This window comes from Panicum virgatum, chromosome 6N (assembly GCF_016808335.1).
Source record: "Panicum virgatum strain AP13 chromosome 6N, P.virgatum_v5, whole genome shotgun sequence".
Taxonomy (NCBI): Eukaryota; Viridiplantae; Streptophyta; class Magnoliopsida; order Poales; family Poaceae; genus Panicum; species Panicum virgatum.
Window position 1 is genome coordinate 41193871 of NC_053150.1, and position 12957 is coordinate 41206827.

General features: G+C 50.7%; 2 protein-coding genes across 2 annotated transcripts; one reads left to right on the plus strand and one right to left on the minus strand.

Annotated features, from left to right (window-relative positions):
* The first annotated feature begins 967 nt into the window (after positions 1-967).
* On the plus strand, positions 968-7137 carry LOC120677269 (very-long-chain aldehyde decarbonylase GL1-1-like). The gene is made up of 10 exons (XM_039958417.1): positions 968-1643; positions 1744-1976; positions 2049-2268; positions 3025-3146; positions 5416-5672; positions 5764-5871; positions 5998-6204; positions 6280-6390; positions 6471-6644; positions 6756-7137. Exons 1-10 carry the CDS (start codon positions 1567-1569, stop codon positions 6909-6911), a joined length of 1665 nt encoding a protein of 554 aa, XP_039814351.1. The 5' UTR covers positions 968-1566; the 3' UTR covers positions 6912-7137.
* Positions 7138-9729: 2592 nt separating this feature from the next.
* Positions 9730-10947, minus strand: LOC120680140 (F-box protein SKIP19-like). Its single transcript, XM_039961758.1, has 2 exons — positions 10867-10947; positions 9730-10778 (listed from the first exon to the last, which is right to left on the minus strand). Exons 1-2 carry the CDS (start codon positions 10890-10892, stop codon positions 10343-10345), a joined length of 462 nt encoding a protein of 153 aa, XP_039817692.1. The 5' UTR covers positions 10893-10947; the 3' UTR covers positions 9730-10342.
* Positions 10948-12957: the final 2010 nt, after the last annotated feature.

The window sequence follows — 12957 nt, forward strand, 5'->3', positions numbered from 1 at the left end:
CATACGCGGCGTGGACGGTGCCAGCGACTGTACCATGCGCCTTGGTAACATGCGATCAACAGTGCAACCTGGCAAAAGCCGCCTCGGGCTCTGCTGTGGCAAGGAGCACTTCCGTCTACCGCATTGAATGCGGTAAGTAGGCGAGTCTTCCAGGGGAAGCCAAGCGGTACCGTGCGCGTGCCCACACCTGTGGACACGTGGCGGCTCCGGACCCAGGCGGGGTGTCGGTTCCACCCGCTGAGGGGTCCGGATAGTATATGGGGGTCCGGGACCCGGCTGGGGTCCGGGGCCCCCAGCGGTTCCGGCGGAGGGCTTCTTCTTCCCTGGACACGTGGCGTCACCGGACCCTCCCCGAGCGGGGAGCGGGTCCGGGGCCATTTGCCGGGAGAGTAGGGCTCCGGACCACAGGGGTCTGGCTGCTCGGCTGTCAGGGCGTAGCTAAGGATAACTACGAGACCCTTGCCTAGACATAGCAAGAGGGGGTACCCCAGTCCTGGGGTACCGACAAATTTTTTTGCACAAACGGGTGAACCTAATGAGCCTAACTAATTCTTGATTTCCTACAGTAAATATCCAAGGATTGATTGCTCTCAATATATTCGTCTCGCGAATTAGCTCATGAGTTCTGCAATTAGTCTTGTAATAGATTTATTTAATATCTGTAAAAAATAAGATCCTCTTTAATATGATAGGGCTAAAGTTTAGCTCTCCGAAAGCGAACAACATAGAGAAATAGAAGAATATTTGAAGGCAAACTTGCTGATGCAAGGTTTGTGCTGCAACTTTATCGAGGAGGAAGTGCTATGGCGAACAGCGTCTAACCGAATGTGAACAGACACATGGAATACATGCTCCCTGCATCGGGCCCCGGCCATTGTTTAAGTTGTTTAGCAGGCCGCAGGGAGTACTGCGTCGCCGGGGGGGTTCTAGCATCATCATCACGCGGGACGAAACGCACCGGTACGTACGTACTGGCGCCGTCCCGGCCGGCCCGTTGTTCGCTCGCCGCGCGCGGTTGGCTGGAGAGCGCTGACTACGTCGCGTCTCCATCATCTGCTCCGCAATCCCTAGATTTTGCATCGATCCATCGGTCGAGCTCCTGATCCTATAATTCACAAGCCTGCGCGCATAGGCGGGGAGGGGGTATGAGCGCACGAGCAGCGGAGCAGCCGCAGCCACAACCGTACCTCCTCCGATCCGACGACCTCCATAGCCAGCAGCAGCAAGCGAGGAGGGCTCGGCGAGCATGGGGGCTCCACTGGCTTCCTGGCCATGGGAGAACCTTGGCACCTACAAGGCATGCACGAGGACACGAGTGGCCGCCGCCGCCGCTGCTGCTGCATCTGTCTTTATTATCCGCGTGCACCTTCGATCGATCGTCGCCGTCCCTGATTTGTTTCTGGTCTGGTTGTTCACTCGCCGCAGTACCTGCTGTGCGGGCCGCTGGTCGCCAAGGCCGTGGGCGGCAGGGCGTGGGAGCGCGCGAGCCCGGACCACTGGTGCTTCCTCCTCCTCCTCTTCTTCCTCCGGACGGCGACCTACCGCCTCTGGGGCGTCTTCACCAACATGCTCTTCCTCAACCGCCGCCGCGTCATCGCCCGGGACGGCGTCGACTTCCAGCAGATCGACAAGGAGTGGCACTGGTAAGGATCGAGCTAGCCAAGCTAGAGCTAGAACGCCGTGCGCTCAGCCGCTCACCGCTCATGGTTCTGGATGCCTGGGTGTGTGCGCGCGCACCTGCAGGGACAACTTCCTGATCCTGCAGCTCTGGCTGGCGGCCGCGGCCCTGTACGCCTTCCCTTCCCTGAGGCACCTCCCTCCCTGGGACGCGCGGGGCGCGGCCGTGGCGCTCCTGCTCCACGTTGCGGCCACGGAGCCCCTCTTCTACCTGCTGCACAGGGCCCTGCACGGCGGCCGGCTCTTCGCGGACTACCACTACCTCCACCACTCCAGCAGAATCCTCCAGCCTTACTCGGGTAACCACTGACCGATGGATGCTGCTCAGCAATGCTTATAAATCTCTTGACGATCTCGATCGATCGTGGCAGCTGGGTTCGCGACGCCGCTTGAGATCCTGGCGATCAGCGCGCTCATGGCGGTGCCCGTCGCGGCCGCCTGCGCGGCGGGGCTCGGCTCCGCCTGGCTCGTCTTCGGCTACACGCTGGCGTTCGACTTCCTCAGGGCCATGGGGCACTGCAACGTCGAGGTGATCCCCGGGTGGCTCTTCCAGAACGTCCCGGCTGTCAGATACCTCATCGCCACCCCGACGTGAGCACTCCTCGGAACTGAACTGTCAGAGTTCACACCATTCTCCATCATCGTTAATCTTTCGTGTCGGTTCTTGACTTCTAGAAGGGCTCGATTATTGAGCGTTCATGTCTGGCTAATGCTGTGAGCTGAGCAGAATATTTGGATTAGAATTTTCCAGGTGAATTAAGACACGAACGACACAAATCACGGGTAGAGTGGGTAGACAGATATCAGGTAGTGGGTAAACGAGTCTTTCCGAGAGCTCCTCGTGTTAGCAATTGGCTGCACGCCTGACCGACTAGAGAGGGTATTTGTTGGCATGCAAAAAACAAGAGCAACAAGATGGAGCATGCTTCTGTGCACATGTTTCAGATATAGAAAATAAACCACATATTTATAGTCTGTATTTATTATTCCTATATGTTGTTCTACATCTTAGATGTAGCAGTTTATTCTACATCAATAGCTAAAACTGACAGAATTACTGAACAAGTTTTCAGTAATTTAGTAATCGGCGAGCTATGTGATTTGATAAATTTAGTTTAGTATTTTGATAATTATTTTTTACTAATAATAGAAGGTAGGTGTAGAATAGCATTGCCGTTATTTATTTGTATAGTTCGGACAGTTATATATTTTTTTCAAATCCACACATGCGCATACACAAACTTAGCTTATATAGTTCTCTTTTATTTTTATTTTTTTATTAAAAAAAATAAAAACTCGGTGAATTTGCTACTGATTTTTCTCAGTATATTTTTTTACCTCGTCCAGATACCATACTATTCACCACACCGATAAGGACAGCAACTTCTGTCTCTTTATGCCATTATTTGATCTGCTGGGAGGAACACTGAATGACAAGTCCTGGGAGCTGCAGAAAAGAAACAGCGCAGGTAAGCTGCAAGAACGTGAATAACTGAATCGGTTCATTTTCCAAAATGATTGACTCAATTGGTTTATGAAAGGACGACATAGATTCCTATGAGAAATAGTCGCCTTCATTTACCGCTTGACCTTGAAAGGTCCTTGTTCTCTGCCAATAATATAATGATAGATCTAGTGAAAGTGTTAGAATTTCAGTGTGATAGCAAGTTTCTTTTTTCATGGCATAAAGTGATGATCAAATTCTTTTTTTAACGCCATTGTTGACGTGGGCACTTTAATTTGTGCTCAGTTGCCTTAAAAAAAATCAACACCTTCAGTTGCTATCAGTATATACTGAAACCATATTATGTTTAAAAAAAAGACTAGGCAGAGTAGGTATGCCACATCACAATACAGTTGCATGATGCCTCCATCGACGACTAGTTTTTTTTTCAAAATGTTCATACACATACATTCAGAAGGGATTAGTTTCCCTTCTAGCGCAAGTACTTGTGTTGTCGTTAGAGACTTTTTAGAGAGACACTGTACGCCTTCCTCTTGACTGATCAAACCAGCTTTATTCTCCGGTAGGGGAATTTCCTGAGGACAAATGGCGTGTGTTTGCATGTCTCTCCGTTCAAAAAGAAAACAAATTATTTTAGAATTTAAAATTATTACAAAAAATAAGTGACTTTACCCTATTTAGAAAAGCGCATGTGCATGTAATTATCAACTACAGCAAATATGAGTAATAAATCAGGGCAAATATGGTTATTTTACTTTCTTTTAATTTGTTCTAAAATTTTTAGAATAGCTTGTTTTTGGGACGCATGTAGTATCTAACAATTTGACAACGAGAAGCGACCACTGAACTAGTATGTGTTTAATTTTCAAGATAGAAAAGTTAACTAATATAAGCTCAAGCAGAAGATGAGGAAGCAAATAACGCTAGTTAAATTATTATGGAATAAATGCAGCAAAACGTGAACATCGGTGCTAAGTTGAGAACTCGAACCTGAGTAGGCAGATTTCACTACAAGTCTACAAGTGATCTTAGGATGTGCTTGGTTCGAGAGCGAGGTAGGATGGATTGGCTCCGTGCCAAATTTTAGGAATGAAATAGTTTTAGGAACGAAATGATTCTATAGCTCATGTTTGGTTGGAGGGATGGAGTGGCTCCATTTATTGTTTGGTTGTAGAGATGAGAATCGAATAGCTCCACTTCCGTCACTCTCCGTTTACGTGCGACTCGTCAGTCACCGTTCCTCCTCCTCTTCTCTTCTTCCCCTTCCCTCCCTGTTGCGCCGCCTATCCCTACACCGTGCGGGCTCCGCACCGCCGCCTGCTCGCCTGCGGCCTGCCCCCGCCCACCTCTGTCACGATGCCGAGATCCTCCTCCTCACCTCCGCCGCGCCGCCGAGGCCCTGCCCCCGGTCCGCCGCGCCGCCGAGGCCCTTCTTCCCCGGTCCGCCGAGGCCCTCCCTCCCCGGTCCGCTGCCGCGCCGCCGAGGCCCTCCGCCCGCAGTCCGCCGCGCCGCCGTGGTCCTCCCTCCCCGGTCCGCCGCGCCGCCGCCGAGGGCCTTCCTCCCCTGTCCCGCTGTCCGTCGCGCCGCCGAGGCCCTCCGCCCTCAGTCCGTCGCGCCGCCGAGCTCCTCCCTCCCCGGTACGCTGCGCCGCCGCCAAAGGCCTCCCTCCCCTGTGCCGCTGTCCGCAGCGCCGCCGAGGGCCTCCCTCCCCTGCCTTGCTGCCCCGAGCTCCAGCGGCCGACTCTAGGACGGAGCTGATGGCCGCCCAAGTGGGACGAGTGCGTTCGGTCATTTTTTTTGCGAACGAGCTCGTCCCAGAATCTGAAGGTATATTCTTCCAGCGAGCCGCTCCATCCTAGCAGCTCCTCAACCAAACGCGGAACGGAATGGCTCCATTATAGTCCGCTCTCGAACCAAACGCATCCTTACCGGCTGAGCTATACTCGTCGGTTTCCCACTAGCATTGACATTTCGTAGCGGTCTCTGGAACATTCACCCTTTCTTGAACGAGGAGTATGCACGTTGACCTATGATGTTATGGCACAAGGTTCATCTATAAAAACTGTTCATCTAACAATCTAACATCTATATACGCACATCCACCTTAGGCTTAATTGTTGATTTCTATGCTGCGTTTGATAGAACCTTATTAATCAAGTTGGACCACCCTAACTCAAAATCTTGGATATGCTAAATATACATGGCTGATCTTAAGAAAATGTGCCGGCTCATGCATGGTGTCTCTCGATCGGTCTCGGCTACGCTCGCGCAGGGACCGACGAGATCCCCGGGTTCGTGTTCCTGATCCACGTCGTGGATGTGACGGCGTCCCTGCACAACAGTATGATGAGCAGGAGCTTCGCCTCGCTGCCGTACCGCGGAGCCACGCCGGCGGCCCTGCTGCACTGGCCCATCGCGTTCGCGGTCATGCTCGCGATGTGGGCGTCCTCCAAGACCTTCGTCGCCTACTTCTACAGGCTCCGGGGGCGGCTGTTCCAGACCTGGGTCGTCCCCAGGTACGGCTTCCAGGTATTGCCACGCACTCTCACCTTCTTATTACCCTGCTGCAGCATGCATCCTCGCAGCAATTTTTTTTAATCTCTTCGCTTGCGCCTTGCAGTACTTCTTGCCGTTCGCGAAAGATGGCATCAACAAGCAGATCGAGGCGGCCATCCTGAGGGCCGACAAGATGGGCGTCAAGGTGGTCAGCCTCGCGGCGCTGAACAAGGTCTGTACGTGCAGTCGTCGTCGTCGTCGATCTCACGTCGGCTGACCTCGGTCGTTTTTGAATTGAGAGACATGATCGAGCAGCAGCAAGGTTAGTGATGTTCATCGTCGAGGTGCGTTGTTGCAGAACGAGGGGCTGAACGGCGGGGGCACGCTGTTCGTGGCGAAGCACCCGGGCCTGCGGGTGCGCATCGTCCACGGCAACACGCTCACGGCGGCGGTGATCCTGCGGGAGATCCCTGAGGGCACGGCGGAGGTGTTCCTGACCGGCGCCACCTCCAAGCTCGGCCGCGCCATCGCGCTCTACCTCTGCCGGAAGAGGGTCCGCGTCATGGTATGCAAGTCCGCTCGTGCAGTCAAGCCGGCGGCGAGCGTTTCTGAACTTCTGATGGTGGCGTGGTGGGTGCAGATGCTGACGGCGTCGGAGGAGAGGTTCCAGAAGATCCAGGAGGAGGCGCCGCCGGAGGCCCAGCAGTACCTGGTCCGGGTCACCAAGTGCCAGTCGGCCCAGCACTGCAAGGTGAGTTTGATCCGGCCGGTTCTGGTCTGCTAGATTGATTGGAGCGAGGTCGTGGCCCAACCAAATGCTGATGCGCGCAGACGTGGATCGCCGGGAAGTGGCTGTCGCCGCGGCAGCAGCTGTGGGCGCCGGCGGGCACGCACTTCCACCAGTTCGTGGTGCCGCCCATCCTCCGCTTCCGCCGGGACTGCACCTACGGCGAGCTCGCCGCCATGCGCCTGCCCGACGACGTCCAGGGCCTCGGCGTCTGCGAGGTAAGTAAGACCGGCCGCGGCAGCGCGGCCACCGCCGACCAGCTGCCCCCACGCGTGCTGTGCTGACTGCTGACCGATGGGTTCGTTCTCTTCATTCCTTGTGCCGCGCAGTACACCCTGGGCCGCGGCGTGGTGCACGCGTGCCACGCGGGCGGCGTCGTGCACTTCCTGGAGGGGTACGAGGGCCACGAGGTCGGCGCCATCGACGTCGACCGCATCGACGTCGTGTGGGAGGCCGCGATGCGCCACGGCCTGCGCGCCGCCTGATCGATCGGGAGCCAGCCGGGCACGCCGCTGCTTCAGCGCGAGGCGATCCCTTTCATTCGCATGCCAGTGCAGAGATGTCACGTCTGATCGAATTCAGTGAACAGCCGTTCATAATAAGTACACTATCAGTGCAATAAGTGTAACTAACCCCTTGTTTAGTTGCATAATTCAAAAATCCAAAACTATCACATCGAAGAGGAATCTTACATGCATGGAGTATTAAATTTAAACAAAATAAAAAACTAATTGCATAGTTTGCTTGTAAATTACAAAACGAATCTAATGAGCCTAATTAGACCATGATTAGACACTAAATTGCTACAGTAACCATACACTAAACATGGATTAATTAGACTCCTTAGATTCATCTCGTAGTTTACAGATGAGTTCTATAATTAATTTTATAATTAGTCTATATTTAATACTTCAAATGTGAAAAAGATTTCATTTCAAAAATTCTACACGTGCAACTAAACGAGGGCTAATATATACTATCTTGCAGTTTTTCTAACTTCTAAGGCCAGTATCAGTGCAGATGTCATGTGAGTTTCATCAGCGTTTAATTATATCTGCAAAAATGATGGCTTGGCAAGAAAATTAATAGAAGAGAGGGTGGGGGAGGGATGGGCGTTTCATCTTGCCCAGTTACCAAGTCGCCTGACGCGCCATGAAACTCCCATTGAACCCGATTTCGTTTCATCCAGAATCCGTTATGCTCCCCTCCAAATCCACTGCCTCCCCAACCCTCCCGGCGCGCTCAGATTCGCTGCTGTGCTCGCACGCGCCGCGTGCGCCCAACCCCATGTGCTCCCTGCGCTCGTTGCCCCTGCCTGCTTGCAGGCTGCAGATGCTTTAGACCAGTCTCCGTGGAAATTTCATGGACACAGTTACCTAGACTAAAAATTAGGTAACTATGTCAGATGTGTTTCATGGTGATGAAATTTTCTTCACATTTCATAAAACTTCATCTTTCTCTCTTCTTACCATATCAGCAAAATTAATAATATTTAATGCCATAAAACTCTCCATAAAACCCCATTGAAGCCGGCCGTAGGGCGATTCGGCGCTGCGCCCCCTTCCTCCCCCACTCTCCGCTAGTGCGTCACATCCCCGGATAAGAGGCGTTTTGGGTTACGTGCGATAGTTCTCGATGAGCAATGGGAACCTAGCAACATCGGTTGAGGCCGGTGCCAGAATCCGCACTTGAGTTGCTCGACAAAATGTCCTAGTGGTATGTCAAAGCGCAAGAGCCAAGAACAGAGGATATTTCTCTATGGTAAGCGTTGCTGACTAGATCTTGTAGCTTTTAGCAGCTCGATAGGGGAGTATTTCTTTTACAGAAAGGTTAGTGAGAAAATGTCACTTGAAAATTTCCCTTCCATTCAAAGACACTAGTGTGAGTGTTGTGTGTCCTCTTCAGAAAATGCAGACACGGGAGAACGTGATGAAAAATTGTGTTGAGTGGAAGTTTGGAAGAGCTCGTCAAGAGTCCGTTCTTATTGCCATCATGCCACCAATGCATGGGTCAGGAGAGTAGAACTAGCTTCATGTGATCCTTTAGCAATTACTCTATGTGAATGCTCTGTCAAACAAAATTACTGGAGAAATTTAAATTTGCTCTGGCATGTTATCTTGGTAAATTTACATTTGACTGTTCAAACAGTATGTTCTCACCTTAAAGTTGTACTTAGTTCGGCAATGTTGGTACATTTGACTGTTCCGCTTCAGAGAGTTCTAGGGGAAGATGGTGAAATTCAAGATCGTTCAGCTCATTCAAAGCTTAAAAAGGATTTGATGGAGCATATTTGGAACAAGAACGGGATTTGCTGAAATGTACCTATAATTTGAAATATGTTATAGGCATTCATTTTCATATATACAATTTTATTTTAGGGAAAAGTCCGGTTTACATCTTCAACTATTGCAAAAGTCTGATTTTCAACCTTCAACTACGAAACCGGACAACATAGGCCATCCAGCTGTCAAAACCAGGTAAATTTGGCCCCTGGGGTGGTTTTGAAGGTGGTTTTCCATTTTGTGAGAATTCAAAATATTCAATTTTACACTAAAAAATTTATAAGTAATTCATTTTATGTCAAAAAAATTATAAAATGGGTATCAAAAGTTTTCTAAAAATGTAACCTATCTATTGTCACATGACTTATGAGCTATTCAGATCTAATTTTTTATGTTCATAATATTTGGCTACTTGCAGTTATGCCTATTTTTTAATAACTAAGATTCAAATGGAGCAATAATAGATAGGTTACTTTTTTAGAAAAAATTTGGTACTAGTTTCATATTTTTTTTATTTAAAGTGAATTAGTTTTGATTTTTTAAATCTAAATAGAATTATTTATTTTTTTAGAAAATACAAAACCACCTTCAAAACCACAGTTGGATGGCCTATGTTGTCCGATTTCGTAGTTGAAGGTTGAAAATCAGACTTTTGCGATAGTTCGAGGGTGAAAATTGGATTTTTCCCTTTATTTTAATACCATATGGATATTGAAGTTAAATGAACCATATTCTAATAGGTTGTTTTAGAAATGGTTACATAGTGGTTCTCATGGTATATTTGATAACACTATTATTGCACAATTTAATGCTGTTTCAAGAAGTTTTGGGAAGGAAATCTAGCACTAAATGGACAGAAAACAAAGTAGCCACACATGCACAAGGGAACCGAGCATATGAGAGTGTGTGGGTGATGTGATTGTTATACGAGGAGAGCTGCCACCAAGGCGCGAGATTCCGGCGAACCCTGAGGCTCAAATAAAAGGCAACAATATAGAACAATTCCTATCACAAGAACACATTCAGATAAATTCACATTCAGATAAATTCCGTTGTTGCATTCACGCTAGTACTAGTAGCAAGGCTAAGGCGGCGCATGCAGCGTCCACAATTTAAGGATTACATCTCACAATCGGTGGCGAAGCCGAAATCGGAAGCACGGTAGGAGTAAGTTTCGTGCTCGTCCTCATCATCAACCTCGCGACGGAGGGGAGGAAGCACCAGCGACTTGATCCCGGCGCACCTCGCCCGCAGCGCGTCGTCGGCGACGATGTTGAAGCAGTCGCGCAGGTCGAGACTCTCCAGGCGAGGGCAGCCGTCGAGGACGGACGCGAGCTCGTCGTTGGTGACGGCGCTGCCGACGAGGGCGAGGGTCCGCAGCTCGTGCATCGCCGCAACCCCGAGCGCTTCCCCGGGCCTATCACTACAGCTAGCGAGCAAGGATTCGATCATCCTCGTGCCCAGCCTGAAGCGCTTGAGCCGCGGGCATGCCCTGCCGATAGCCTCGTAGACATCACGGCCGCCGATCCTATGGCAGAAAGCAAGGTGGAGGTCCTCTAGCAGAGGGCACCTGGCGATCAGCTGCGCGAACCCTTGGTTGGAGACGCCGCGGCATGAGAAGAGGCCGACGGTCTTCAGAGCTGGCGACCTGTGTTGACGATGTTGTCAGATGAGTACATCGGATGGCGAGCTTTCAGAGAGTTGGTAGGTGCAAACCTTTCCCCTATGTAGTGCAAGAGCTCGTCGGTCACGAACCGCCTCCCCTTGAACACCTCCAGCCGCCCGCCGGAGCGGTCCACGGCGACCTTCGCCATGGCTCGCAGGACATCGACTCTCTCGGCGTCAACCGCCCTGTGCCATGCCATGTCCACGGACCGCCACAGCTCGGGCAGCATGGCGGCCTGGAGCCAGGAGCGGCACACGAGGCCCGGGCCCATCAGGATCTTGATGGCGCCGAGCTTGACGAAGATCGACGCGAGGGCATCCAGCGGCAGCACCGACCAGTCCCTGGCCGGCACCGGCGGGTCGCCGCCTGTTCCGGTTGGCGGCGCAACGATTCCCTCGACGCACCTGATGAAACAAAACAATAGATAATTTTGCTAGTAATTCAGCATCAGACCCCAATAATCCATGTTGAGACGGCGGCCATCACCGGTACCTTCGGTCGTGAACCGGCGAGGCCATCTTCCACAACCACCGTGCCAGCTGCCGAGGAAGGAGATGGGGAGCTCTGCGTTGTTGTGACAATGGATGGAAGGTTCTTCCTGGTGGCGCCGTAGTTTATAAAGACGACGGGAGAGGCTTTTCAGTCCCGGCCCGACTCGTATCCTGTGAGAATTAAAGCGTCACATTAAGGCCGGCGGCACAGATACAAAAGGGCGTGTTGACCAAAGAAGAAGACGAGAGGTTTTTGAACAAAGAAGAAGACGAGAGGTTTGGCGCTGCTTGCGGAGTGGAGGCGGTTTGGCACTGCTAGCGGAGTATATTTCTGATTTATCCGTGAAGTCCTATAGAATTAAATTACCATCTAAAATATCGATATTTTAAATTTATAGTCCTCTGAACAACCAATCTAAGGCTATCCGCATTCAACAACCTAAGGCTATGCGCATTTGTGGTCCTCTAAAAAGAATATTATGTCCGAAAGGAATCGGGTGTTCGTAGCCTAGGAGGGGAAGGGGTGAATTAGGCAAACTAAAAACCTTAACCTCAAACTCTAATTATTTTGCACAAAAGGTAAACTAGATCATGCTATCTAGATATGCAACTAAGGTTCATCTAGTGAAAACTCTCATCCCAAAAGAATTATGCAATCTATAGTCAATCCTATCAAGATTCTATTCTATAAAAGTAAAGGCAGACAAGATTGCAATAAGTAAATGCGGAAGCTTAAAGGAGGGATGAGAGAAAGCAAACTCCTGTGACACGAGGATTTATCTCGTGGTTCGGTTAGCCACAAAGGCACACCTACATCCACGTTGTTGAATCACTCACAAAGAGTATTCTTTCTCGGCAATCAAGTCTCTCCCGAGGACACCGAGCCCACGGCCACCTTGATCCCGGGTTCCACTAAGGAGCTTCTCCACCAAGGAAGGGGGTCTCCACATCCCCCGCACAAAGCTTGTCGCCGCCGCTCCACACCAAGCCGGAGGGTCGAGGACGTGCCGGCGAGTCACCAAGACTCCAAGGATGGCCGGCTCACCGAGATATACTTTTGTTCACTCAAGAACCAGAGCACAAGGCACACAACCTTGCTCACTCACTCAAGAGCTAAACTAGTGCTAAACCTAAGGATGCAATCACTAAGCACTTTGGTTGGCTTGGAGGTGTTCTTGGATGTGTGTGGAACTTTTCTGAACTCCAGCAAGCTTTAAATGACCGGAGGAACCCATATATATAGCCCTCAAAGTTAACTAGCCATTTTACAGCCGTTAATCTTTTTCTATGTAGGGCTTCGGATAAACCGACCAGGTAGCTTCGGATCATCCGGTCACTCACAGACCAAGGTAGCTGTTGGGTCTTCAAATTCCTGATGCAGCACGGGTCGGATGATCCGGTGTATTAGTCCGACGGGCATCGGATCATCCGGTCCTGAGCACTTTTCTTCTTCTGCGCTTGCCATGTGTTGGCGGTCGATATCAGTGATTTTTGCCGCCAACGCTCCGCCTGATTTCATGAAAGACAAGCCATAATCATGCCAAATTCACTTATATTAACGAGTTCCGCAAGTTTTGGTTAGTATTTGAATGCACGAACAACATGTATGAAATTGGGCAAAAATGGGAGAAAATCCAGGCCGGCCGGCCTATCAACCTGGCAATTCAGGCTCATCTTTGGCCATAGTTCTCATGAGTGCAAATACAAGCAAACCCAATGTGGTTTTATACAACATGCACAAACCAAGACTGAAATGCTTGGGCTATGACAAGTTGGGTCCACCTGCAGTGAGCAAACTCAGAACCAAGTCCTAAACCGACTTGAGGAGAAAAATACAAGCATTGATTGACATGTCGGTGGAATAGAGGGCTGAGAAGGGACAACCCCAGACCGGCCGGCCTAGGCCGGGCCGCCCGGCCCCTAACTGCCTCATTTCAGACCGGCCTCAGAGCAACCGACTTCATCAGGCAATCAGAAGCATCCACAGAAAAGGCGGCACAAATTTAACAGAGATCCTAGGCCGGCCGGCCTAGGGGAGGCCGGCCGGCCTGGCCTTGGCGCGCCACGTGTGCAGCCTTCTAGAGGGAGTTTC

Bases quoted from the DNA above. Each gene is read 5' to 3' on its own strand.
- LOC120677269 (XM_039958417.1), top strand. From the start codon at position 1,567: ATGCTCTTCCTCAACCGCCGCCGCGTCATCGCCCGGGACGGCGTCGAC. The intron at 5,673-5,763 runs GTATTGCCACGC...TGCGCCTTGCAG, and splicing joins TCCCCAGGTACGGCTTCCAG to TACTTCTTGCCGTTCGCGAA. The intron at 6,205-6,279 runs GTATGCAAGTCC...TGGTGGGTGCAG, and splicing joins GGAAGAGGGTCCGCGTCATG to ATGCTGACGGCGTCGGAGGA.
- LOC120680140 (XM_039961758.1), bottom strand. From the start codon at position 10,892: ATGGCCTCGCCGGTTCACGACCGAAG. The intron at 10,779-10,866 runs GTACCGGTGATG...TTGTTTCATCAG, and splicing joins TCGCCGGTTCACGACCGAAG to GTGCGTCGAGGGAATCGTTG.